The following is a 26,104-nucleotide window of genomic DNA, read 5'->3' on the forward strand; positions in this document are numbered from 1 at the left end:
AGCCCAGTCTCTGCTCCCTGGCACACTTCCTGGCTGCCCTGCACCAGTGGGGACTGGACAGTGCTTGATGCCTCTCCTTGGTGCCTGTCCTTGCAACAGAGGATGCCACTGCCTGCTCTCTTGCCCTCTGCTCACTCAGTGATGGGAATCTGTGAGCCTGGCAGTGCCCTCTGACTCTGGCTGAGGACTCCATTCCTAGAAGCCTATCAGAGTAGGGGCTGAGGAGTGAGAGGGGCTTGTGGTTGGTTTTGGGCCATCAAGATCCAGCAGAAGTTGCTGGGGTGCTTGTAGGGCTCTCTGTTTCAAGTCTCCATGCCTGTGAGAGGGGATGTGGGCATCTAAATGCCTGAGGGCTCTGGGATCTCACAGGGCTCTTAGGTTGCTCCAGGCTTTGTCCAGCTGGTTGAGGGGATGGTCCCTGCTCAGGACATGTGGAGATCAATGACGGGAAGGAGTAGAAACCTGTCTGTGACACAGACTTTGATCTCAAAGATGACAACGTGGTCTGCAGGGAGCTGCAGTGTGGCACAGCCCTGTCTGTGCTTAAGGCAGCTCAGTTTGGTGAATGGGATGGTGCCATGTGGGACACAGAGCTGCAGTGCGTGGGGAATGAATCTCTTCTTGTCTCCTGCCCCAGGGCACCCCCCAGGGCCCAGCCCTGCAGCCATGCAGATGCTGTTGGAGTCACCTGCACACGTAAGGACTCAGGGTGGGGGGCTGGACAGCAAAAGTGTGCTGGGGAGGGGAGCAGGGCCTGTGTTGGGCTGGGTGGGAGGGCAGGAGCGGGGATGTGGTTGCCTGCAGCCCCTCTGGCCTGGCCTGCAGCTCTGGAAGGTGCAAGAGCACCAAGCCACCCTTTGTGTCTGTCTCTGTCCCAGAGTTCACAGGGTTCAGGCTGGTGAATGGCAGCAGAGGCTGTGAGGGGAGGGTGGAGGTCCAAGTGCAGGGGACCTGGGGCACCCTCTGTGACTGGCACTGGGACCTGCTGGACGCCCACGTTCTCTGTCGTCACCTCAACTGTGGCTTTGCTGAGTCCCTTCCTGGAGGAGGCCATTTTGGGAGAGGCACAGGCCCTGTCTGGAGAGACTCCTTCCACTGTGCTGGCACTGAAGCCCAGCTGGGCCAGTGCCCCGTGAGCAGCCTGGGGGCCTCTCTGTGCTCCCATGAGCAGGACGCTGCTGTCATTTGCTCAGGTGAGCGCTGGCCAAATGCTGGCAGAGCTGCAGTCTGCCCTTGCCTAAGGCAGAGCAGGAGAGCTCCAAGGGCCTGCAGTGGTGCCAGAGCCTGGACATGTGGCACAGGCTGCTGGGCTCCTGGGTGCCCCCAAGGGCTGCTCCACGGCTGCTCTCCCCAGGCCCAGCTGGCTCCAATTCCCTGCGGCTGGTGGGTGGAGGGAGCCGCTACGATGGACGAGTGGAGATCTTGCGGCGTGGGACATGGGGCAGGGTCCTGGCAGAGCAGTGGCACCTGCAGGAGGCCAGCGTGGTGTGCCGGCAGCTGCGGTGCGGAGAGGCAGAGGCAGCCTACACCCTGCCCAAGGCTGAGAGAGGGCAGGGCCCCGTGGGGCTGCGAGGGGTGCGGTGTGCAGGGCACGAGGCCAGCCTGCAGCTCTGCAACACCTCCCTGCCCCAGAGCCTGCTGGCAGCAGGCATTGCAGAGGATGTGGGGGTCGCTTGCAGTGGTGAGTGGCACTGCCAGGGCCCCCAGGCTGTGTGCTGGCTGGGCAGCAGCCCCTGACAGCAGCTGGGGCTTCTTCCTGCTGCAGGGAGCCGGCAGGTGCGGCTGGCAGGGGGCCGCGGGCGCTGCGAGGGCAGAGTGGAGATCTACTCGCAGGGCAGCTGGGGCAGCGTCTGCGATGACAGCTGGGACCTGGCCGATGCCAGCGTCGTTTGCCAGCAGCTGGGCTGCGGAGGGGCGCTGCAGGCGGTTGGCTCCGCTGGCTTCGGGGCAGGCTCTGGGCACATCTGGCTGGATGGGGTCAACTGCTCCGGGGACGAAGCTGCTCTCTGGGAGTGCCCGGCAGGGCCCTGGGGGCAGCACGACTGCGGGCACAAAGAGGACGCCGGAGTCATCTGCTCAGGTGTGTGCTGGGAGCTGTGCTGGGAGCACAGTGCCTGGGCAGGCTGGGAAGGGGCAGAGCAATGGACAAGGCTGTTCCTGCTGCCTCTGCGCCCCTGCCCAAGCCATTCGTGGGGATGCCAGCACATGCACATTGTTCCCTCAGTGCCACCAAGGGCCCTGGGGAGCTCAGTTGTCCCCAAGGCTGAGAAGGGAGTGCAGGGCTGCCTGTCCTTCACTGCCTCTTCTCTGACTGCCAGTTCAAGGGGGGTTGTGTTAGCAGTGACTTAGTCTGGTGAGGGCCTGGGAGGTGCAGGGGTGTCTCTGCTCCCAGAGTCCCAGTCCAGAGTGGTCTCATGTGAGCCCTTTCCTCCCAGGGGTCATGGCCCTGAGGCTAGAGAACAGCAGCAACTGCTCTGGGCGCCTGCAGGTGTTCTACAATGGGACCTGGGGCAATGTTTGCTCCAACTCAATGACTCCCAAAACTATCTCATTGGCATGCAAGGAGCTGGGCTGTGGGGACAGAGGGCACCTGGATGTAAATCTGTCCCACTCTTGGATGTCTGGTCCTGCCTGGCTGGATTGAGTGGAGTGTGGGGAGAAAAACAGCTCCTTCTGGCAGTGTCCCTCTGCTCCGTGGGACATGCACTTATGTGAAGATCTGAGAGATGAGACTCACATCATCTGCAATGGTAATTCTGAGCTGGGCACCAGCATCCTCCATGCTGGGCACAGCCAAGCACAACGCAGGGCCAACATGGTCACTTCTGCGCCAAATCCTTCTGCTGCTGGTAGCAAAAGGGGAACTTGAGCTCTCAGAGCCCCACACCTTCCCCAGCAGTTTCCAGCTGGGCTTCCGGCAGCACCTGAGCGATGCAGAGATGTTTCTTGTCAAGGTCTAATCAGAGACCAGAGATAGCTTTGTGACTTCCCAGGAAGTCCTTGATGGGCTGACTCTGTTCATGTGGGCACCAAAGCTCCTTAGGGCTAAGTCAAGCCATGGCCAGGTGGCTTGTCACTGCCACTCTGATCTTCCTCAGCTGCATGCAGAGGCAGCTGCCAGGGCTGAGGGGCATCTGCTGATGCCTGTTGCAGAGAGGAAAGTTCATTATGCAAGATTACATTTTCCCCAAATTAATATTGTTTATTAATTTTGATATTCAGAGCTCTGCCACCCTGGCCACTCATTTTAATAACATTTTAATAACAATAACTCACACAGTCATGGAAACATTCTTTGGGTAACAGTGTGGGCAGTAGGACAAGGGAGGTTATTCTGCCTCTGTACTCAGCACTGCTCAGGCCACGCCTTGAGTCCTGTGTCCAGTTCTGGGCCCCTCAATTCAAGAGAGATGTTGAGGTGCTGGAAGGTGTCCAGAGAAGGGCAACAAAGCTGGTGAGGGGCCTGGAACACAAACCCTATGAGGAGAGGCTGAGGGAGCTGGGGGTGTGCAGCCTGCAGAAGAGGAGGCTCAGGGCAGAGCTCATTGCTGTCTACAACTACCTGAAGGGAGGTTGCAGCCAGGTGGGGGTTGGTCTCTTCTCCCAGGCAAGCAGCAACAGAAGAAGGGGACACAGTCTCAAGTTGTGCCAGGGCAGGTCTAGGCTGGATGTTAGGAGGAAGTTGTTGACAGAGAGAGTGATTGGCATTGGAATGGGCTGCCCAGGGAGGTGGTGGAGTCACTGTCCCTGGAGGTGTTAAAGCAAAGCCTGGATGAGGCACTTAGTGCCATGGTCTGGTTGACTGGCTAGGGCTGGGTGCTAGGTTGGACTGGATGATCTTGGAGGTCTCTTCCAACCTGCTTGATTCTATGATTCTATGATGCTAAATACATGCCTAGTTCTAGTAATCACCAGCAAAATGTATGAACAATAATTGAACTGGAAGAGAAGATTCCTGAAGTCAAATGCCTCTTGCCCAGTGGATGGGATCAAAGTCTTCTGCTCATGGCAGAAGGCAATGCAGAATTGCAAAGAATCATTTAATCATTTACTCACAAATTATTGTCACCTGACTCCTGGGGCTTAGCCACAGTCCAGACAGTGCCCAAATGCTCTCAGGGGACTCTGTCTTGTCAGATGTTGAGACAATTCTTCCTGGCCTCTGGGGAAAGGATGCAGACAATCTCCGATCTTGTCTTTCAGGTGCAGAGGCAGATGTTGTGCAGTCTCAGCATGATGTTATGCTGACCACACAGGCCAATCATGTGCAGGCATCCAGGGTCTTCTCCTGGTAACTCGCAGCAGTGGAGTTTAGCAGACAAGCAACAAATAGTAGGCAATAGCAGCAGGCAACAGCAGAGCATGGCTGAGCACAGCAGAGAGAGCAGGGGAGCAAAGCAGGTTGTTTACCTGTGTGTCTCCTTTAGTCAGTGTGGGCCGAGGTTAATTGCCCTTTGGACACAGAACAGCCAACCAGGATGGCAGTTAGCCAAACCACACCACATTAGGCAAAGCCAGAGGCTTGCTTTTACCCAAATTTGGGAACAGCTCAGGCCTTGCACAAGGCAGGCACAGGCTAAGTGTGTGCACCTTACAGCACAGGACCCTGGGCAGGCCAGACTCAGTGGCTACAGGTTCTTTGGTGTCTGTTTCCCACACTTGTCTCTCTGGTGGAGCAGAAAAACATCCCTAGGCAAGGCAGGACATGTGTAAGCCTATTTTGGGCCTATCAGGCCTAGCACAACAATGGCCTCCAGCAGCTCTGCTTGGAAGAGCCCAAAATTCTCTGCTGAGTACCTCCATGGGGTTTAGGAAGCCAGGTTCCATAGCATGTGGTGACCTCAGTGAGCAGCCAGCAGGAGCTGCCCCCATGTCAGTGAGATCAAAAATGGAGCCAGAAGTGGCCCCTGCTGAACTCATCAGCAGGGCTGGGGCAGCCTCTGGCATCATGTAGCTAAGAAAGAGTCAAAACCCCCCTAGGCATGGTGGGGATTGGTTGATGTCCTCCAACATCTCTGGGTGGCAGAGGCAACCCAAACACTTTCTGTCTGGCCTGGCTTGCTCTGCTGGGTTTCCATGACCCAGCCCAAATTTCTCCAAATGGCTCTTCCATGGAGGTGTCACAGGCCAGGCTGGATGAGGCCTGCAGCAACCTGCTCCCGTGGGAGGTGTCCCTGCCCATGGCAGGGGCTTGGAGCTCTGTGACCTTCCAAGCCATTCTGGGGGCCCTGAGCAGTGGTGCAGGGGAGCTGCAGCTGCTCTCCAAGCTGCCTGTGACACAAACCCCACTGCAGCAATGGCCCTGGGCAAGAGGAGGCTGTGGAGAAAGAGCAGCTGGAGAGGTTTCCTCAGTTGCTGGTTGTGCTGCTGCAGCCTCTGTGTGTGGGGCAGGAAACCACAGGAGCCAAAAACTGCTCTGCTCAGCAGCTTGCTCAAAAGGGCTTCCTGCAAGGGCAGGAGCTGCTGGGGCTTTGGGCTGGCTTGGAGCAAAGCAGCCCTCAGAGAGCCCTGGAGATGTTCTCTTGGTGACCACTCAAGCAAGGCAGGGGATGGCAAGAGAGGGTCAAGAGGTCAAGGGCTGTTTTTTCTTCTGCCTCTGTCACCAGCACTCTGCCCCTGACTGCCTGCTTCCCAGGGTGCTGGTCCTGCTTGCTGTCCCTCAGACGGTTTTGCCCTTGAGGGCAGCCAGAAGCTGTCCTGCTGGAGATCTGAGCTCTGGAGAGGGCAGAGGACAATGTTGGGCTTTGCTCTGCTGTCTTGGGGCCTTGGCTTTGGCTTTTGACACATTAAACTGCTCCCACCCTGCCCCAGCAGCCTTGGCTTCTCTTTCCCCTCTCCCCTGCCCATCTCAAAAGGGCTTTGGTGGGCACCTGGCCCCCAGACAGGGCCAAGGCATCACAAATGGCCTTGAGGGACCCCTCTGAGCAGAGCTGGCAGAGCTGCTGCTCTCCTGGCTCCTGGGGACACCTGGGCTGGGAGGGAGATGCCAGAGGCCGAAGGGTTTTCTCCCCTGCTGCCATGGTCCTGTCAGAGGTGCCCTGGAGCTGAGCCAGGCTGAGCAGGGCTGAGTTCCTCTGCTCAGAGTCAGGGCCAAAGGGTGCCCATGTCTGGCTCTCTGCACCCCAGAGCCACCATCTGTGGGGCAGGGGGACTGGGCTGGAAGCTTCCAGCAGGAGACAAGGCTGGGGGTGTCCAGGGATGGGACAGCTGGGGGTGGGGTCTTGGCAACTGCAGCTTCCAGACAGCTCCCCCCAGGCTCAACCTTGCCCCATGGATTCTCAAAGCCTCCAAACCAACCCCTCCCATCCCTGGCCTGGCACACAAAAGAGTTTGGAGGAGCCTGGTGCAGTTTGGTGGCTCCAGGAGGAGCTGAGGACATCCAGCTGTGGTCACAGCCCAGGAGATGAGCAGCTGGGGCAGCTCTGGCCCCAGGGGTGCAAAGCAGGCTGAGGAGCAAGGTCTGGAGGGGTTTGCAGGGACGCAACCTCAGCAGCAGAGGCTTGGAGGCAGGGCTGGAGGTGCTGCCTCCTGCCTGCATCTTGGAGCTGCAGCTGGGCAGTGGAGGAGCCAGAGGAGCAGAACCTTGGCCATGATCCCAGCCCCTGTCACTTGTCCTGCCCGAGGCCATTCCTGCCTCCTCCAGTACGAACAGGACAAGAGGTGGACACCAAGTGGAGAGTTTCCAGAGGTCCACACCCCAAGGAGCTCCAGTTCCAGCAGAGCTGCTGCATGAAGGCTTCAGCAGACATCCCAGGGTGCAGGTGTGGGGCAGGGAGGTCTCCAGGCACAGCAAACCCTGCTGAGATGTCCCTCAGCAGCAGAGAAGCTCCAGGCCATGGCCACCATCAGCTCCATCTCCTCCACCCTGGGTGTCCACAGGGCTCTGGTGACTGAGCTGTTCTCAGGAGCAGTGTTGGGATTGCAGCTCCAGGGGAGCTGTTGGCCTGAAGATCTCAGAGGTCTCCTCCAGCCTCTGCAGCTCCATGGCTGCCTGCTTCTAGATGCTCCAGGTTGGCTGCTGGCCTTGCAGAGCCTCCTGGGCTGTGCCAAAGATGCCTCCCTCAGCAGGGTAGGAAGCTGCAACCTGTCCTCTGCAGCCTGCCCCAGCACAGCCAGCTGTGGTCAAAGCCCTGCCAGGAGCTGCTCCAGTTCCCATCCCTGCCCTCCCCCCACCTTCTCCTGACCCCTGCCTTGGAGCTCTGCATCTGCTGCTGCTCCCAGCTCTGCTGCCAGCCCAGCTCCAGCTCCAGCTCCAGCTCCAGCACAGCTCCCCGGGGGGGTCCTGGAGGAGTCTCTTGGCTTGGTGCTGGGCAGCAGCTGGCTGAGGTGGCCAGAGAAGTGCCCCAGCTGGGCCATGGCAGAGCCCCAGGCTGGCAGCTGCTGTCCTCTGAGAGCAAGGCCTGAGGGGCTGCAGAGCCTTTGCTCAGCCCCCAGCAGCCCTCAGCACTCAGAGCTCTCCTGCTCGGGGCCTTCCCAAGCCCTCTCCTGGCACACAGCTCCAGAGCTCCTGGACACAGCCTCCTGCCCATGTGCAGCCCACAGGGAAGAGCCTGGAGCCCCTTGGGCACCTGGGGGCCCTGCAGGTTGCCTCTGCTCCTCCAGCACTGCTGCTGCTCCTCTGAAGGGCTCCACAGATCCCATGCTGCTGGCTCCATCCCTGCCTCCTCCACTCACACAGGCACGAGGCCACCAGAGCTCTGCTCCATCACTTGGCTTGGCCATCACAGCTGCTCTCCAACGTCTCCATGGGCACAAGCTCCTCCTGGAGATGCTGCTCCTCTGCTGTCCTCCCACATCTCAGGCTCTTGCCATGGGCACTTGGCTCTGCCACAGCCAGCAGTGCCCTCCCTGTGCAGGGGCAGAGGTGTGGGGCTGGTAGGAGGAGGTTCATGTGTTGGTGTCTGCTCTTGGAGATGCTGCTCCTCTGCTGTCCTCTGCCCCATGGCAGAGGCTGCTCTGGGCATGGTGAGGACAGGAAGGGACTTTGGGTGGGATTTCCTCTTGGGAAGGACTCCCTCCTGTTAGGGAGTTGTGGACTGCAATGAGGGCTCCCCTCAGCTTCCTCTGCTCCAGGCTCAACAGCCCCAAGGCCCTCAGCTGCTCCTCACCAGTTCTCTTTTCCAGACCTTTCTCCAGACCTGCTCCAATCCCTCAAAGTCCTTCCTCAGGTGTGAGAACCAAAACTGACTCCAGAATTCAAGATGTGGCCTCTGCAGTGCTCCCAGTCCAGAGGGACAATCCCTGCCCTGCTCCTGCTGCCACACTATTGCTGACCCAGGGCAGCCTACTGGTGGCCTTCTGGGCCACCTGGGCACATCCTGCCTCATCTCCAGCCACTGCTGACCACCCCCTCCAGGGCTTTCTGCACCAGGCAGTTTCCAGCCTCTCCACCCCAAGCCTGGAGCCTTCATGGGCCTCTCGTGAGCCAAGTGCAGGACTCAGCTCTTGGCCTTGTTGAGCCTTGGCCTCTGCCCATCCATCCAAGCTATCCAGACCCCTCTGCAGAGCCTCCCTGCCCTCCAGCAGACCAACACTGCCACCCAGCTTGGTGCCATCTGCAAAGCTCCTGAGGGAACTCTCAGTGCCCTCAGCCAGAGCATCCCTGCAGAGCTCCTCCACAGGCAGCAGCTCCAGGCCAGGCCTTGAGGGACTGCAGAAGACAGAGGTGCAGGCAGGGACACAAAGCCAGAGGTGTTTATTCCTCCCTGCAGCAAGACCAGAGCACCCTGCAGCTCTGAGCAGAGGCAGCTTGGCTGTGGGCACCTTGGCATGGCCAAGGCTTGTGGGCAGCTGCTGCCCATGCCAAGCCCAGTGCTGGCCACTGCCCAGCAGGAACTGGACATGAGGGAAGGGCTTGGTACAGGGCAGGGTCCTGCTGATGGGGACAGCCCCACTGAGACCCCACAGGGATGCCTGTGCTGGGTGGCAGTGGGCATGGGAAGGGCAAGGTGGAGATCATGGTGAGGTGAGGAGCTGGGGGAGCAGCATCAAGCTGCCAACTGCCAGTAAGGCCCAAGCTGCACCCCAGCCCCTTTGCAGCAGTGCAGGAGGTCTGAAGCAGAGGGGAAAGGCCCAGGTGGACAATTCCCCTCTGAGCTACCTGGGCAGGTTGCCTGCCTGGCTCAGCGTGGCATAGGTGACAGAGGTGCTGCTGGTGGTCTCCTGGGGCACAGGAGGCTGCAGAGGGAAGAGGAGACCCTGGGGCTGCCCCTGATGGCTCCAGAGCAAACGTCCCAGGAGCCAGCAGAAAGCAAGAGCAGAGCTGGGGCCAGTCCCTGCTCCTCAGGGGCTCCTGAGTTCTCTGCTGCTTCCTTGCTCTTGGTGGCTTCTTGGTGGCAACAACTCCATGGCAGTGCCCAGCTCAAGTGCCCAGTGTGCAGCCCACCCAGCAGAGCCCAGCCCTGAGGCCCCAGCTCCCTGCCTTGGCACCAAAGCTGTGCCCAACTCACCCTGCTCCGTCCAGCGTGGGCGATGATGGAGCCTGGCAGGGGACAAGAGGCACCTGGTGAGCCCTGGCTGCATGTCCTGGCTGGGGCTGAGCCCCCCCTGCCTTTGCAGAGCAGGTGCCCTGTGCTCAGCACTGAGTGCCCTGCCCTGTGTCCCCTCAGCCTCCTCTTCTGCAGGCTGAGCAAGCCCCGAGCTGGGCTCAAGAGCCAGACCCACAGCCTGAGCTGCTCTGCTGGCAGTGGAAAGGAGGAGAGAGAAATCCTGGAGGGGACAACTCCAAGGCTGTGCTGGGAGCTGGACTGCAGCCTTGGGGCCAGCAGGGGGAGGGAAGGTCCTTGGCAGCAGCTGGGGTTGGTGCCCATCAGCCTTGGGATGTTGTCACCTTCCTTCTGCAGGCAGCAGAACCTGGGTGCAATGGAGCTGGGAGGAAGCTGCCCTTGCTGGGGGGGGGGCAGATGCTCTCCACATCTCCCTGGCACGTTGGTGGGGACACAGGTGGGCTTGGGAAAGGTCCCTGATGGCAGCACAAGGATATGAGGAGTGGAAGTGACTCTGGGGCACCTCCCTGCAGCTCCTTGGAGCTGCTGAGGCCAGGGCAGGGCTGAGTGGCAGGCACAGGGCTGCTGGAGGGCAGTCAGCCCCCAGAAAGGAGCTCCCAGCACACAGAGGGTGCTCCATGGCCCAGCAGGAGGGAGAAGGAGCTACTCACAGTGGACTTGGCTGTAGGTGACCTCTTCCATATCTTGGCTGGGCCCTTGCTGCTGCCTGGAGGAGAGGAAAGGCTCTGGGGGTCTGTGTGCAGGCTCTGCTGGGGCCATTGGGGTCATGCCCATGGCTGAAGTTCTTTTGCAGCCACTCCATAGCTGGAGCCAAGCTCAGGGCAAGCTCTGCTCCTCCCTGCTTGTATCCCAGGTGAAACCATCCCTGACACAGAGCAAGGAGCACCTGAGGGCACCCAGGGTGTCCCCATCTCCATCCCCCCCACAACAAGCAGAGTTTGCTGCTCACCTTTGGCATCTCTCTCTGCAGGCCCCTGCAAGGCAAAGGAAGTCAGAGGTGGGCAGGAAGAGCTCTGGGGCAGCCCTGGCTGGCCAGGCTGTGGCTGGAAGGCTGCAGGCTGCCCCAGGAGCTGCTGGAGTCCCCATCCCTGCAGGTGTCCAAACTAGCAGTGGCCATGGCCCTGGGGACATGGTTCAGTGGCCATGGCAGCGCTGGGTTGAGGTTGGACTCAGTGATCCCCAAGGTCTTCTCCAGCCACAACAATTCCATCATTCTCTGGCCCCATCCCCTGGCTCCATCTGAAGGTGAGAGGCTGCAGCTCCACACCTCCCTGCAGCACCCCCCCCCCCCCCCCCCCATCACCATTCCCCTTTCCCAGCCTGGCCTCCCCCAAACTCTCAGCAGCTGTGCACAGCCCAAGTGCCCAGGAGCTGTGAGGGCTCCCCTGGGGTCAGCTCCAAGCCTTGCTTCTGGTGCCCAGAGGGCTGCAGCCAAAGGCCACCTGAGGCAGGGCTGGCTTTGGTCTCTCCCTCCCCACTCTGGCATCCAAAGGCAGGGAAGGGCTTCCCCATCTCAGCACCCTGCACCCCTCAAGCAGAGGGATGCCCTGCTGCAGGCCATGGTTCAGTGGCCATGGTGGTGCTGGCTTGAAGGTTGCTCTTGTTGATCTCCAAGGAGTTCTCCTCCCTTTATGCTTCGATGGTCAAGAGAGCCCTGAGAGGTTCAGCTTCCCACAGCATGGGGGGAAGGAGTTGTTGCCCCTGAACTGGCATGGGTCAGGCAGCAACAACCCTGCAGCAGGGTGGGGGCTGGGGCTGGGGTTGACCTTGTGTCCCTCAGCCACTCACCTCTCTTGATGGCCCAGGAGATGGCTGCAGCCAGGAGGAAGAGGAAGATGGACACCACTACCAGCACAGTGCCTGTAGAGCTGAGAGGGGACTGGTTCCTGTCAGCTGGTGGGGACAGAAAGGTTGGGGAAGAGTTGTCATGAGGAGGAGAGATTTAACACCTCAGATCCTGCTGAGGAACCTCCTCAGGTCCTGATGGCAGCAGCCCAGCAGCCCTCAGCCTGGTGCTGGGGGACAGTGGGAGGGAGTCACTCACCAGGGGGTCCTGCCTGGGAGGTGGACTCAGGAGCTGGGAGGAGAAAGGGAGAAGATGAGAGGCTGCAGCTGGACACTGCAGGGTCTACAATCTCAGCTGGCAGCTGTGGGACCCTGAAGTGTTGCCTGCTGTGCCCCAGGGCCAGGTCTCACCTGTGACACTCAGGTTCCTGGCAGCACTGAGGGCAGAGCACCTCACTTGGTTGGATTCCTTCCTGACCTGGTACCCACAGCTGTAGGTCCCTGTGCTCTCCAGATTCATGGTCAAGATCCCAACATATCTCTTCTGCCCCAAAATGGCTTTAGTGCTGTAGATCTCCATCCCATCCTTGCAGAAGACAACTCTGGTTGCAGGAGAGTTCTCACCAAAGGTGCAGAGGAGCAAAATCTGTTCTTGCTGAGCTCTAGAGCTCAGGGTCAGCTCAGGAGCTGGGAGGTCACCTGCAGAGATGGCAGAGGGATGTCCCAGGGCAGCCTTGCTGCAGTCTCCTCCTCTGCAGGCCTTGCCAGCTGGGCAACAGCCCCCAGCTCTGCTCCTCCAGCCACCCACACAAGCCCCTTTGCTGGCCCAGCCCTGGGCTCACCATCAGCTGGGCAGCTGCACATGTCCTGGCTGGTCCCAGCAGCACCTGCAGCGTGGGGCACAGAGGCCTTTGGTTAGAGGGGCAGGAGCTGGCTCAGCCTGCTGGCTCTGCCCAGCTGCCCACTGCTGAGTGCTCTGCTGGGCAACCACCTGCCCAGCCCTGCCTCTGCTTCCTGCATCTCCTGCAGCTCACAGCAGCACAGAAGCTCCTTCACGGACACCTCCCCAAGCCCCTTTTGGGTGGCTTTGTTCTTCTGGGTGCTGCCCCTGGCTCCCTACAGCTCTGCAGCCCCTGCCAAGCTCCACTCCATGCCCCATGGCCCCTGCAGGTGTTGCAGCAGCAGCCCCTTTGCTGCCAGCCAGGCTGCAGCTGCAGGAGGCCATCCATGGTCTTGCTGCCCTCCCCACAGCAGCTCCTGCCCCTCCTGCCTGCAGGGCTGCTCCACATGCCCCTTGCTCAGCCTGCCCTGTGCCCAGCAGGGCTCCTGTCCTGCCCCCTTGCCCACCCTCCTCTCACAGCACAGCACCATGGAGGCTGCCAATGCCCTGGCAGATGCTCATGCCCAAGCCTCAGCCCAGCACCCCCCTGGCCAGCAAGGCCTGTGCCCAGCTCAGCCCCAAGTTCATGGCAGCCTCCAACTCACCCAGCAGCAGCAGCAGTAGCTGGAGAAAGGACCCAGAAGGAGCCATCTGGGCACATCCTCCCTGCCCCAGCATCTTCTGCCTGCTGCCAGCCTCTGCTGGGCTCTCAGCTGGGGCCAGTGGCTCAGGAGCTGGTGGCCTGTGGCTTGCAGTGCACCGGGGCCAGGCCCTGCTGCACTTCCGTGGCCGGCAGGGAGCTGGCCACAAGCAGAGGATGTGAGGAGCAAGGGCCCTGCCTCACCCTCCCACACCAAACCCTGCCCTGCAGAGCCCCTGGCTTGCATTTCACCTCTCTCTGAGCCTGCTGCTGCAGCCTGCGCTGCTAGCTCGGTGCTCAGGACCTGCCTCCTCTGTGCAAAGCCTCCTGAGGCTCACTCTGCAGCCTGCTCTGCCCTTGGCTGGCTGCTCTGCCAGCTTCTCTGCTATGTCCAGCCAGGGATGGTCCCAGGGTCACCTTGCCATGGCCCCCAGGGGTTGCAGAGTTCTGGCTGCAGTGGGCAAGTTTGTGGGCTCCAGGCAGTGCTCTCCTGGCTGCTGCCATTGGATGTGGCAGGTGGGTGAGTGCTGTGGAGGCCCCACAGGCCCCACATAGGCCTTACAGCTGTTTACCTACCAAAGGGACACAAAGGGCCTGGGGCCATAAAGCCTGCCCAGCCCCAGACCCAGGCTGTGCAACATGGCTGTGTAAGCCCAAGTGCTTATGGCCTACCAGGTGAAAGGCCTGTGCTCTTCCCAGATATTAGATGAGATATATTAGATGATCTGGATGAGGGCATGGAGTCAGTCATCAGCAACTTTGCAGATGACACCAAGCTGGGGGCAGATGTGGCTGGGTTGGAGGGCAGAAGGGCTCTGCAGCGGGACCTTGAGCGCCTGGACAGATGGTCAGAGTCCAATGGGATGGCTTCAATAGCTCCAAGTGCAGGGTGCTGCACTTTGGCCACAGCAACCCCATGCAGAGATACAGGCTGGGGTCAGAGTGGCTGGAGAGCAGCCAAACAGAGAGGGATCTGGGGGTGATGATTGCTACCCGCCTGAACATGAGCCAGCAGTGTGCCCAGGTGGCCAAGAGAGCCAGTGGCATCCTGGCCTGCATCAGGAATGGTGTGGCCAGCAGGAGCAGGGAGGTCATTCTGCCCCTGTACTCTGCACTGGTTAGACCACACCTTGAGTACTGAGAGAATCATTGGACACTGGAATGGGCTGCCCGAGGAGGTGGTGGAGTCGCCGTCCCTGGGGCTGTTCAAGGCAGGACTGGACGTGACACTTGGTGCCATGGTCTAGCCTTGAGCTCTGTGGTAAAGGGTTGGACTTGATGATCTATGAGGTCTCTTCCAACCTTGGTGATACTGTGATACTGTGACACTGTGATATATGAGGGAGCCAGGCCTGTGGACCCTGCCTAAAATGGTATGGTTTGGCTAACTGCCATCCTGATTGGCTATTCTGTGTCCTAGGGGCAATTAATCTTGGTCCACATTGACAAAAAAGGGGATCCACAGGTGAACACCCTGCTTTGCTTCATTGCTTTGCTTCCCTGCTCTGTGCCTGCTGTCTCTGCTCTGCCCAGCACTGCTGCTCTTGCACACTGCCTTATCACTGCCTGCTAAACTCCACTGCTGTGAGTCATCAGGAGCAGACCCTGGATGCCTGCATGTCATCAGCCTGTGTGGCCAGCATGACATCGTGCTGAGACTGCACCACATCTGCCCTCTGCACTTGAAGGTCCTGCCTAGAACCCCTGGACACAGACACAGATCATCCAGAAGAAGCCAGGAGCAAGGCCAGAGATTGGCTGCATCCTGTCCCCAGGAGCTGGGAAGATTCAAGCCTCGATGTCCAGCAAGACAGAGTCCCCTGAGAGCATTTGGGCACTGTCTGGGCTGTGGTCAGCACCCATGAAGGTAATAATCATAATCTGTGAGTGAATGCTTCAATGCCTCTTTGTGATCCTCTGCTGCCTTCTGCCATAGAGCAGAGAGAGCTTGGGCCCAGCTGCTGGGCAAGCAGCACATTGGCCACAAGCGGCATTGACCGCAGGAATAGTCTCCTCCAGTTCAATGAATGTTGACATATTTGCTGGCTCTATGAGCTGCAGATATTATCCATAGAATGTTTCCATTATAATCATAGAATCATCGAATCAACCAGGTTGGAAGAGACCTCCAAGATCATCCAGCCCAACCTAGCACCCAGCCCTAGCCAGTCAACCAGACCATGGCACCAAGTGCCTCATCCAGGCTTTGCTTGAACACCTCCAGGGATGGCCACTCCACCACCTCCCTGGACAGCCCATTCCAATGCCAATCACTCTCTCTGCCAACAACTTCCTCCTAACATCCAGCCTAGACCTGCCCTGGCACAACCTGAGGCTGTGTCCCCTTGTTCTGTTGCTGGTTGCCTGGGAGAAGAGGCCACCCCCCACCTGGCTACAACCTCCCTTCAGGTAGTTGTAAACAGCAATGAGGTCATCCCTGAGCCTCCTCTTCTCCAGGTTAAACAACCCCCACCTCCCTCAGCCTCTCCTCATAGGATTTGTGTTCCAGGCCCCTCACAGTTTTGTCACCCTTCTCTGGACATGCTCCAGCACCTCAACATCTCTCTTGAATTGAGGAGCCCAGAACTGGACACAGCACTCAAGGTGTGGCCTGACCAGTGCTGAGTACAGGGCAAGAATAACCTCCCTTGTCCTACTGGCCACACTGTTCCTGATGCAGCCCAGGATGCCATTGGCTCTCTTGGCCACCTGGGCACACTGCTGACTCATCTTCAGCTACTATGTATCAGTACCCCCAGGTCCCTTTCCTCCTGGCTGCTTTCAGCCACTCTGTCCCCAGCCTGTAGTGCTGCTTGGGGTTGTTGTGGCCAAAGTGCAGAACTCTGCACTTGGCCTTGTTAAATCTCATCCCATTGGCCTCTGCCCACCTATCCAGCCTGTCCATGTCCCTCTGCAGGGCTCTCCTACCTTCCAACTGTGTAAGAATCAAAATATTATTAAAATCTTTGGTGGGGGTGGCAGAGCTCTGAATAGCAACATCAATAAAGAACATTAATTTTGAAAAATATCCTCTTGCATCAATTAATTTTCCCCTCTGCACCAGTGAGGGGGAGACTGCTGAGAGCATGGGGCAAGAAGTGCTTCTGAAGCTGCTTTGGGCAGTAACTTTGGGCTCCATTATCTAGTATGGACCCTTAGAGGCAGCATCCTCCCTGCAAAGCCCTCCAGGCCTTGATCCTCAGCCTCCTTTGCAATCCTGGGGCCAGTTTCTCCTGAGATGGCAGAAGAAGCTAAGGCAGAGGCAATGCCCTGGGCAGGTTCCTTCTGGGAACAAGTTGCAGTTTTAGAGCCAAGAGAATCATAGAATCAACCAGGTTGGAAGAGACCTCAGAGATCATCCAGTCCAACCTATCCCCCAGCCCTATCCAGTCAACCAGACCATGGCACTAAGTGTCTCATCTAGTCTTTTCCTGAACACCTCCAAGGATGGTGCCAATTCTAATGCCCTGCCCCAAAGGAGTAAAAAAAAACTCTGCACATAGGATTGGAAGGAAGTGGAAACTTCCCTGGAAGTGCTGCTCACAACTGCATGCAGCAGAACCAAAACACACAGAATACACAAAGTTCACATTCAGCCTTTGCCCACTTACTCCAGTCTGGGCTTGCCAAAGCCTCACCAGGCCAACAGTGTCCAAAACCTCCTCCCAACCAGGCCTCAATGCCCTGGCCTCACTGCCCATGCCTCAGTGCCCCTCCTCCCCATACTTCCCTCCCCAGGCCTGAATGATGCAGGAATAAAAATGAGCCAGGCTGCTCAAGGCCTGCTCAAGACTTAACCACCCCTGAATACCAAAGAGATAGCAGCTTGGCATGCTGGGAGAGGAGAGTGGGGAAAGGGAAGGACAGGCAGAATGTGGTAGTCTTCATTTCTCTTCCTCCAGTACCTCAATCTTCTTCCTGTATTTCGGAACCCAAAACTGATCCCAGTAACCGAGGTGCAGGCTGTTATGAAGGGGAAATTAATTAATGCAAGGTGATTTTTTTCCAAAATTAATATAGTTTATTAATTTTGATGTTCAGAACTCTGCCATCTCCAGGCACTACTTTTAATAATATTCAGGTTCTGGCATGACCATGGAAACATTTTACAGATAATATCCAGATCTAGTAGTAACCTGCAAAAAATATGTAATGGAACTGGAAGAGAAGATTCCTGTGGCCCAGTGCTGCTTGTGGTCAGTACACTGCTTGCCCAAGAGATGGACTCAAGGAGCTCTTTCTGCTTATGGCAGAAGGCAATGGAGAATTACAAAGATTCTTTTCAGTGTTTACCACGAGGTGTCATGGAGGGTAGCAGAGCCCTCTTGCCCTCTTGCAAAATCATTCTGTGATTTAATTTGCAAACCACATATAAAGAACTTATGTGGGATAGTTGTAAATCAGTTTGAGGAAGGGGATTTTTAGTGTATATAATATTAAATCATTTAAACCTTTTATAAACATCGGCCTCGCATATCATTCCCCAACCTCCCCCAAACAAAACTCCCTTCCACGACACAAGGGCTGGCCACGGACCCAGACAGTGCCCAAATGCTTTCAGGGGACTCTGTCATGTTGGCCTCTGAGACTTGATTCTTCCCTCCTCTGCACCTGCTCCAGCAGCTCCACATCCATCTGGTGCTGTGAGCTGGATGCAGTATTGCAAGTGGAGACTAAGCAGAGAGGAAGGGACAAAATCACCTCCCTTGTCCTGCTTCTCTCACTACTTTTCATGTAGTGCAGCACACAGCTGCCTTCTGAGCTGCTTGTCCTGGAGTCCTGTATACCCCTGATTTCCTCTCCCTCTGTGGTTGAATGGGAGAGGAAAAAGGCACAAACAGACCTGTTTACCCCCCTGCCCTGCAGGCATGAAGGGGGTGAGCAAGGGCCCCTTCCGGCATGAAGGGTGCTCCGTGCAGTGCCCGCGCTGGAATTGGGCTGTAGTTGGCTGTGGTCTTTGTGCCTAGGAAGTGGTAACTCTGCTCTTTGTCTAGGGAGGGTATAAATATTGGGGGATTTCCTGCCTTGGAGTTCGTTCCTGCCTTAGAGACCCTGCCTGCATGAGTGTTCATGCCTGCCTGAGAGTCCTCCCTCCACCCCATGCCTGGATAGATTCTGCAGCAGGAGCCCCTGGTGCTCTGTTCCAAAGGATTGTTCACTCATTAACACCTTTTGAGCTGACCTGAATACCTCTTAATGACTCTTCTACAGCTTCAGAAGAGAGCAAGAGGGACAGGACACAGGATCAAGTCAGCCTGACTGTGAGTTATTTTGGCTCAGCTTTATTATTAGGTGGGAAATGCTATTCATTAATAGCTCAACAAGCCTTTTCCAACTTCTGACTTCCAAAACAGTCAGATTATCGATGGCATCCTGGAGATATTCTCAAAGAAGTGAATCTGGTAATTAAAACTAAATTATTTTTTGTCTATAGTTTTGGGGAGGGGGGGGGAATTTGGGAAATAAAATAACTCTGTTTTTGTATCAAATTCCTGACTTGGCCACATTAATTCCCTGCCTCCACAACACTGCCAGACACCATTACTGGTTCATGGTCAGATTGTTATCAACTGACAGCCCCAAGTCCTTCTCCTGCATTGTTTTCAGCTGTGTGGCAGAGAGACGTTAGCCGCAAATCTTCCTTCAGGAACATGGTGCAGGTCACCGCCTGTTAGTGAGGGATACCACACAGACTCCACATGATTCAATGTGAATCCCACTGGAGATCTTTATTGTTCCTTCTGACTCCATTTTATAGTCCAGAGCACAAAGCAGACACCTACACATTAGCATAATCCAGGCAATCACAACCCAGACTTCCGCATACATCAGGCCTTGTTTTTCTCACTAACCAGGTGTCCACTATCTCTCCTTGTGGTGGAGGGTGTGATGGTTTGGGCTCTTACCTGCCCCCCCACACTTTTGTAATTGCCCCAGCTAACTCAGAAGGCCTCTGGGAATATAAATGAAGCTATTTATTTTACAGCAGCAAATATACAAGCAGCTATTTACAATATATACAGTTATATACAGAAATATACAAAGGATAAACAATACAGAAGCACAACTCCCCTCCCAGAAACTTGAGTCCCCAGGAGGGGTTCTCAACCACCCCAGCACCTTCCCTTGCCCTCTCAACCTTACCCCAAATCCTGAGAAAGGAATAAAGGTGCAGCCAAGAGGTTAAGAAGGAAGGTTAGTGGCAGTGTTGTTAAGGAGATGTGGCTAGGTCTGAAGCTCAAAGCAAAAAGAAAGACAAAATGGAGAATGTTATCTAATGTTTACTTCTTCTTCCCAGAAATCTCAGCGTGACTGTGAGAGAAGGAGGCACACAATTGTTTTAATTTTTCACAGCCTATTATCTAGTTCTTTTACCAAAACATTCTAGCTTTCTTCAAACTAGCACAATCCACCCCTTGTCTACTTCGCTCAGAGTATCGCTGAGAATTATATGTATAGGGTTAACACTCCTGGGGGAGTAACCGTGAACCTGACCCTAGGGGTCTTGACCCCTCCCCAGGGGTGGGCCACACTCCAGGTGATGGTTAGCCCACTCCCCCCACTTCCTGTGGTATAAAAGAGAGAGGAACTTTCCTGCTTCTGGGTCTTTTTCTCTCTCTCTCTCACTTCGCTCCCCTTCTTAGGTGCATTGGTCAGGATTCGAACCTGAGTCTCCTGCATGGCAGGTGAGAATTCTACCACTGAGGCAAGTTCCTGTCTCTTTTATACCACAGGAAGTGGGGGGAGTGGGCTAACCATCACGTGGAGTGTGGCCCACCCCTGGGGAGGGGTCAAGACCCCTAGGGTCAGGTTCAGGGTTACTCCCCCAGGAGTGTTAACCCTATACATTATCCAATCTAATCTAAACCAACATTTACACTAAAACAATATATACAAGTTCAGTTCACACTTCAATCAGATGTAGGTGATTCAAAAGCTCAGACCAGGGACTCCCAGGTGATATTGGGTTCGTGTTCACGTACTGTAGATTCTCTTGGAGATCCTTCCAGTGTTGGGCGCCGATGTTACCTAGAACAGAAAACTCCTAACAGCTTGTATTATACACTCTGAATTTAAACTCTCTCAGCTAAGGTTAGATTTCTCTGTGGAATACACTGGATTTCACCATTCTCCTGCATTACCCAGTATGTATGACCAGGACCTTCAGCAGACACCACCCCTCGGACAGGTTTCCCTTCGCCCGAAGGAGAAAATACCCAAACAGTTTTCCCTAACAGATTCTTTTCACCTACAACAGGAACTTTATCACCGTCTACTGTTTGGACCAAATCTGATTGTGCAGGTCCTGCTCTGTTTACTGAACCTCTACTATTTACCAACCAGGTAGCTTGTGCTAAATGTTTGTCCCAGTTTTTCAGAGTTCCACCCCCCATGGCTTTGAGGGTGGTTTTCAGCAAACCATTGTAACGCTCAATCTTCCCTGACGCTGGTGCACAGTAGGGTATGTGATAGATCCATTCAATACCATGCTCTTTGGCCCAGTTTTTCACAAGATTGTTCTTGAAATGAGTACCATTGTCTGACTCGATTCTCTCTGGAGTTCCATGTCTCCACATGATCTGTCTCTCCAAACCAACAATGGTGTTACGTGCAGTTGCATGTGGAACTGGATAGATTTCCAGCCATCCGGTGCTGGCTTCTACCATTGTCAGCACATACTGCTTACCAGAACGAGATCGAGGTAAAGTGATGTAGTCAATCTGCCAGGCTTCACCATACTTGTACTTTGACCATCTCTCACCATACCATAAGGGCTTGATTCGCTTAGCCTGCTTAATAGCAGCACAAATGTCACAGTCATAGATGACTTGGGTGATAGCGTCCATGGACAAGTCAATTGACCTATCACGAGCCCATCGGTATGTTCCATCTCTGCCTTGATGTCCAGATGAGTCATGGGCCCACCGAGCTAAGAACAGCTCACCTCGGTGTTTCCAATCAAGGTCAATGTCAAGTTCAGAGTTGGTATCAACTTGAGCAATCTTAGCAGCTTGGTCTGCCTGCTGGTTATGTTGATGTTCCTCAGTAGCTCTGCTCTTAGGCATGTGTGCATCTACGTGCCGCACCTTCACTGGCGTTCTCTCCAGCCGTGCATCAATGTCCTGCCATAGATCAGCACACCAAACAGGCTTTCCTTTCCTCTGCCAACCATTCTTCTTCCAGTCCTTCAGCCAACCCCATAGAGCATTGGCTACCATCCACGTGTCAGTGTAGAGGTAAAGGATAGGCCAATTTTCACGTTTAGTCACATCAAGAGCAAGTTGAACAGCTTTTACCTCAGCGAACTGACTGGATTCTCCTTCGCCATCTCTCGCTTCAGTAACTCTCCTGGTTGAACTCCAAACTGCTGACTTCTATCTTCGCTTGTTCCCAACAAGACAACAGGAACCATCTGTGAACAAAGCATAGTTGTTTTCCTGATCAGAGAGATCACCATAGGGAGGAGCTTCCTCAGCACGAGTTATTTTCTCCTCTGGAGGTTTGGAACAGTCTGTGCCTTCCGGCCAGTTGGTGATCACCTCCACCAGACCAGGTCGGTCAAGATTCCCCATTCGTGCTCGTTGGGTTATCAAAGCCATCCATTTAGACCAGGTTGCATCTGTGGCATGATGTGGTGATGAACCTTTGCCCTTGAACATCCAGTTTAGAACTGGCAGTCTAGGAGCTAAAAGCAATTGTGACTCAGTTCCAATCACTTCAGAAGCTGCTTTCACTCCCTCATAGGCTGCTAGTATCTCTTTCTCTGTTGCGGTATAATTTGTCTCTGAACCTCTGTAGCAATGTCCCCAGAAACCAAGAGGACGACCACGTGTCTCATTTGGAGCTCTCTGCCAAAGACTCCAAGTTGGACATTGTCACTGGCAGCCATGTAGAGAATATTCTTAATGTCTGGACCAGATCTCACAGGTCCCAAGCCCACTGCATGGACTACTTCTCGTTTGATCTGATCAAAGGCTGCTTGTTGTTCAGGTCCCCACTCGAAATTGTTTCTCTTATGAGTCACATCATGCAGAGGTTTGACAATCTGACTGAAACCAGGAATGTGTAGTCTCCAAAATCCCACCACACCAAGAAAAGAAAGTGTGTCCTTCTTACTGGTGGGAACTGCCATGGTAGAGACTTTGTTGATCACATCCTGAGGAATGTAACAGCGACCATCCTGCCACCGCACTCCCAGAAACTGAATCTCTCTGGCAGGTCCTTTGACCTTGTCTCTCTTAATGGCAAAACCTGCTTGCAACAGAATGTCAATGATTTTGTTACCTTTCTCGAAGACTTCCTCAGCAGTTTGGCCCCACACAATGATGTCGTCGATGTACTGGATGTGCTCTGGAGCTTTACCTTTCTCCAGTGCATTGTGGATGACTGAGTGACAGATGGTTGAGCTGTGTTTCCACCCCTGAGGCAAATGGTTGAACTGGTACTGGATTCCTCTCCAGGTGAATGCAAACTGAGGCCTGCACTCCTTTGCTATGGCAATAGAGAAGAAAGCATTAGCAATGTCTATGGTTGCATACCACTTAGCCCCCTTTGATTCCAGCTCGTACTGGAGTGCCAGCATGTCCAGCACAGCTGCACTCATGGGCGGAGTCACCTCGTTGAGGGCACGAAAATCAACTGTCATTCTCCAGTCACCATTAGCTTTACACACAGGCCAGATGGGACTGTTGAAAGGTGAATGAGCTTTCTCGATGACAGCCTGACTCTCCAATTGACGAATCAGCTGATGAATGGGCAACAAAGAGTCACGGTTAGTTCTGTACTGCCTATGATGAACAGTTTGAGTTGCAATTGGCACTTCCAGATCCTCTATGTCATGATGTCCCACACCTGCAGATTCATCTGAAAGTTCAGGTCTAATAGACAATTTCAATTTATCATCCTCAATCTCTACAGATGCTATTCCAAAAGCCCATTTGTGACCCTTAGGATCTTTGAAACAACCTTGTCTCAAAAAGTCAATTCCCAGAATGCAAGGCGCATCAGGACCAGTTACAATAGTATGTGTCTTCCACTCTTTACCAGTTAAACTGATCTCAGCCTGTATCTTAGTTAACTCTTGAGATCCACCAGTGATTCCAAAGATAGATATGGACTCTGTCCCTTTGCAATTAGATGGCAATAAAGTACACTGAGCACCTGTGTCAACTAAAGCCCTGTATTTCCGAACTCTTGAACTGCCAGGCCACCTAATGAATACATTCCAATAGATTCGGTTCTCTCCACTATCCCTTTCCTCCTCCTGGCTGGAGGCAGGGCACCCCTAATGCTGAACACGGCATGTGGGGTGTACACAGTGATTGGTGTTGTTGTGAGAGGAATTGCAACTGTTGGACTAATTGCAGTTGCTCTGGGGAGCTGAAGAAGTGACAGCTACTTTTCTGGCATTATTGCCTCTGTTTCTGCCACTCTGCAGTTCCCTGACTCTCTTTGAGAGAGCTGAAGTAGGTTTACCATCCCATTTGTTCATGTTCTCACCATATGTGTCACACAGAAGTATCCACAGTGACGCACGTGATTGCTGCTGTCTGGGTGGAATTTGTCTCCTCCTGGGCTGGCATTGCCTTGCAGGAGGTGGGCATCTGTTCCTGATGGCAGAGACATGCACCCATTCAGATGATGCAGGAATGGTATCCTTTACCAGATTAGCAATGTTTCTGAGATCCTCCTTCAGTTCTTTCATGGTATCTTTAATCTCTGTGGTCATAGTTTGTATGGCAGAGACTAGACCAGAATCCTCTATCTGTCTGAGCTGGTCAGTGAACTCACCAACAGTGAAAGATCTTCCATTATCACTCCTTGATAGGAACTTGCTGGCCAAGATGTTAGCATAGGATGAAGGAGCAAGCTTAATCAGCTTCTTCATGAGACCTGTTCCCAAAGGAATATTATCAGGCTCATGAGTGCCATGATCTCCATAAAGCACTTCCTTCACAGCAAACTCCTTCAGAAGCTATTTACAATATATACAGTTATATACAGAAATATACAAAGGATAAACAATACAGAAGTACAACTCCCCTCCCAGAAACTTGAGTCCCCAGGAGGGGTTCTCAACCACCCCAGCACCTTCCCTTGCCCTCTCAACCTTACCCCAAATCCTGAGAAAGGAATAAAGGTGCAGCCAAGAGGTTAAGAAGGAAGGTTAGTGGCAGTGTTGTTAAGGAGATGTGGCTAGGTCTGAAGCTCAAAGCAAAAAGAAAGACAAAATGGAGAATGTTATCTAATGTTTACTTCTTCTTCCCAGAAATCTCAGCGTGACTGTGAGAGAAGGAGGCACACAATTGTTTTAATTTTTCACAGCCTATTATCTAGTTCTTTTACCAAAACATTCTAGCTTTCTTCAAACTAGCACAGAGGGCCACATAGGCCCAAATGGCTGTGTTTACAAGTCTATTCTTGCCTGGACATGTTGTCCCCCAAAAGGTGTTGTCCTGCCCAAACCAGGGGAAAGCAAATTAAGGGGGACAAAGGAGCACAATACGCCTGGTGCCTTCAAGTCTGGCCTGCCTTCTTGCAAGATTGAGGTAAACACGTTATGTAAGCTCGCGTGCCTGGGGTGTGAGTGAACCTGAGCCCCCTCCATATTTGGGTGTACCAGACCCATGGATTTCACCTAATTTGGCATGTTTTGGCCTGCTGCCAGACTCTTATTGGACAGAATTGTAGCCAAGGACCATCAATCTCGGGCACACATCTCATAAAAAGGCAATTCAGTGTTCCTGCCACCCTCTTTCACCCACCGCTCCTAGCCTCTTTGCTGCCTTTGGGGCCATCACCGCTGCATGATTCCAGCCCATGGCACTTTGCACCAGCCCAGGGAAAATTGACCAAGGCGCTCCCGGCCAGCTGCCACTCCAGCCCGTCATTCCCAACGCGACCGTGCCCGTGGAGCCTTCAGACAGTGCATCCCAATAATACCTGAACTGAACTATTCAGGTCCACAAGGGTCAACAATGAGGCTTTGCTGCACTTATATGGGATCACCGAGACTGTGACTCCAGCCAGTGAGTAACTGAGCAACCTCAATTTAAGCAGCATAGACTTTCAGACCTTACCTGTGGCATTTTTATGCCACAAGACTCTCTCTATCCAAACCTTTCCAGACCTCTACTAAATTCCTGATTCCTGCTGTAAATAGACATTCTTTAAAGTAATTTCACAACTGCATACAAAGAACTGTGTTCAGTTCTGGGCCCCCCAGTTTAGGAGGGACATTGAGATGCTTGAGCGTGTCCAGAGAAGGGCAACGAGGCTGGGGAGAGGCCTTGAGCACAGCCCTACAAGGAGAGGCTGAGGGAGCTGGGATTGGTTAGCCTGGAGAAGAGGAGGCTCAGGGCAGACCTTATTGCTGTCTACAACTACCTGAGGGGTGGTTGTGGCCAGGAGGAGGTTGCTCTCTTCTCTCAGGTGGCCAGCGCCAGAACGAGAGGACACAGCCTCAGGCTGTACCAGGGGAAATTTAGGCTGGAGGTGAGGAGAAAGTTCTTCACTGAGAGAGTCATTGGACACTGGAATGGGCTGCCTGGGGAGGTGGTGGAGTCGCCATCCCTGGAGCTGTTCGAGGCAGGATTGGACGTGGCACTTGGTGCCATGGTCTGGCCTTGAGCTCTGTGGTAAAGGGTTGGACTTGATGATCTATGAGGTCTCTTCCAACCCTGATGATACTGTCAGACTGTGATACTGTGATACTGTGAACTTGTGTAGGTTAGCTGTAGATAAGTTTTTTGGGGGGGAAATTCTCTTTGTATATAATATTAAATTATTTAAAACCCTTTTAAATTCAGCCTCATATTTAATCCCCCCAAAATCCAAACAAAACTCCTTCACAACACTTCTCTCCTGTGGAAGGCATCCTGAAGCCACAGGAACCAAGGTTAAAATGCTCAGTCTGCTTGTTATTATTGCTTCTCACACTGCATTCCCACAGAGAGGCTCTACTCAGCAGAAGCTACAGCTATGGAAAAGCAGTGGGTGAGTGTCACAGAGGGGTATTCTGATGCCTACGCCAGTTTTGGCAGAGGGGATAAATTAATTGGTGGGAGATAATATTCTATAAATATATATATTTATTAATCTCAATATTCTGAACCCTGCCACCCCCAACCACTGCATATTAAAATGAAAATGGATTCTACATAGTTATGAAAACATTCTAGGATAAATATCTCCAGTAACTTATTAATAACCAGCAAACATTCAAACTATAAACAGAGAGAGGAGTTTTCCTCGTGGCTTAATGCTGCTTGGAGTCTATAGGCTATTCGCCCA

The 26,104-nt window shown here is 54.4% G+C and overlaps 2 protein-coding genes across 2 annotated transcripts in view; one reads left to right on the forward strand and one right to left on the reverse strand.

Moving 5' to 3' along the window:
* The window catches only part of LOC135192824 (deleted in malignant brain tumors 1 protein-like), a 501,013-nt gene that overhangs the window by 110,583 nt on the left and 364,326 nt on the right, over positions 1–26,104 (reverse strand).
* On the forward strand, positions 1,291–2,960 carry LOC135192814 (scavenger receptor cysteine-rich type 1 protein M130-like). The gene is given in 4 exon segments (XM_064176191.1): positions 1,291–1,681; positions 1,766–2,080; positions 2,436–2,750; positions 2,854–2,960. Coding segments are annotated over 4 exon segments (1,128 nt in total).

The sequence above is a fragment of the Pogoniulus pusillus genome, chromosome 44 (genome assembly GCF_015220805.1).
Source record: "Pogoniulus pusillus isolate bPogPus1 chromosome 44, bPogPus1.pri, whole genome shotgun sequence".
NCBI classification, from domain to species: Eukaryota; Metazoa; Chordata; class Aves; order Piciformes; family Lybiidae; genus Pogoniulus; species Pogoniulus pusillus.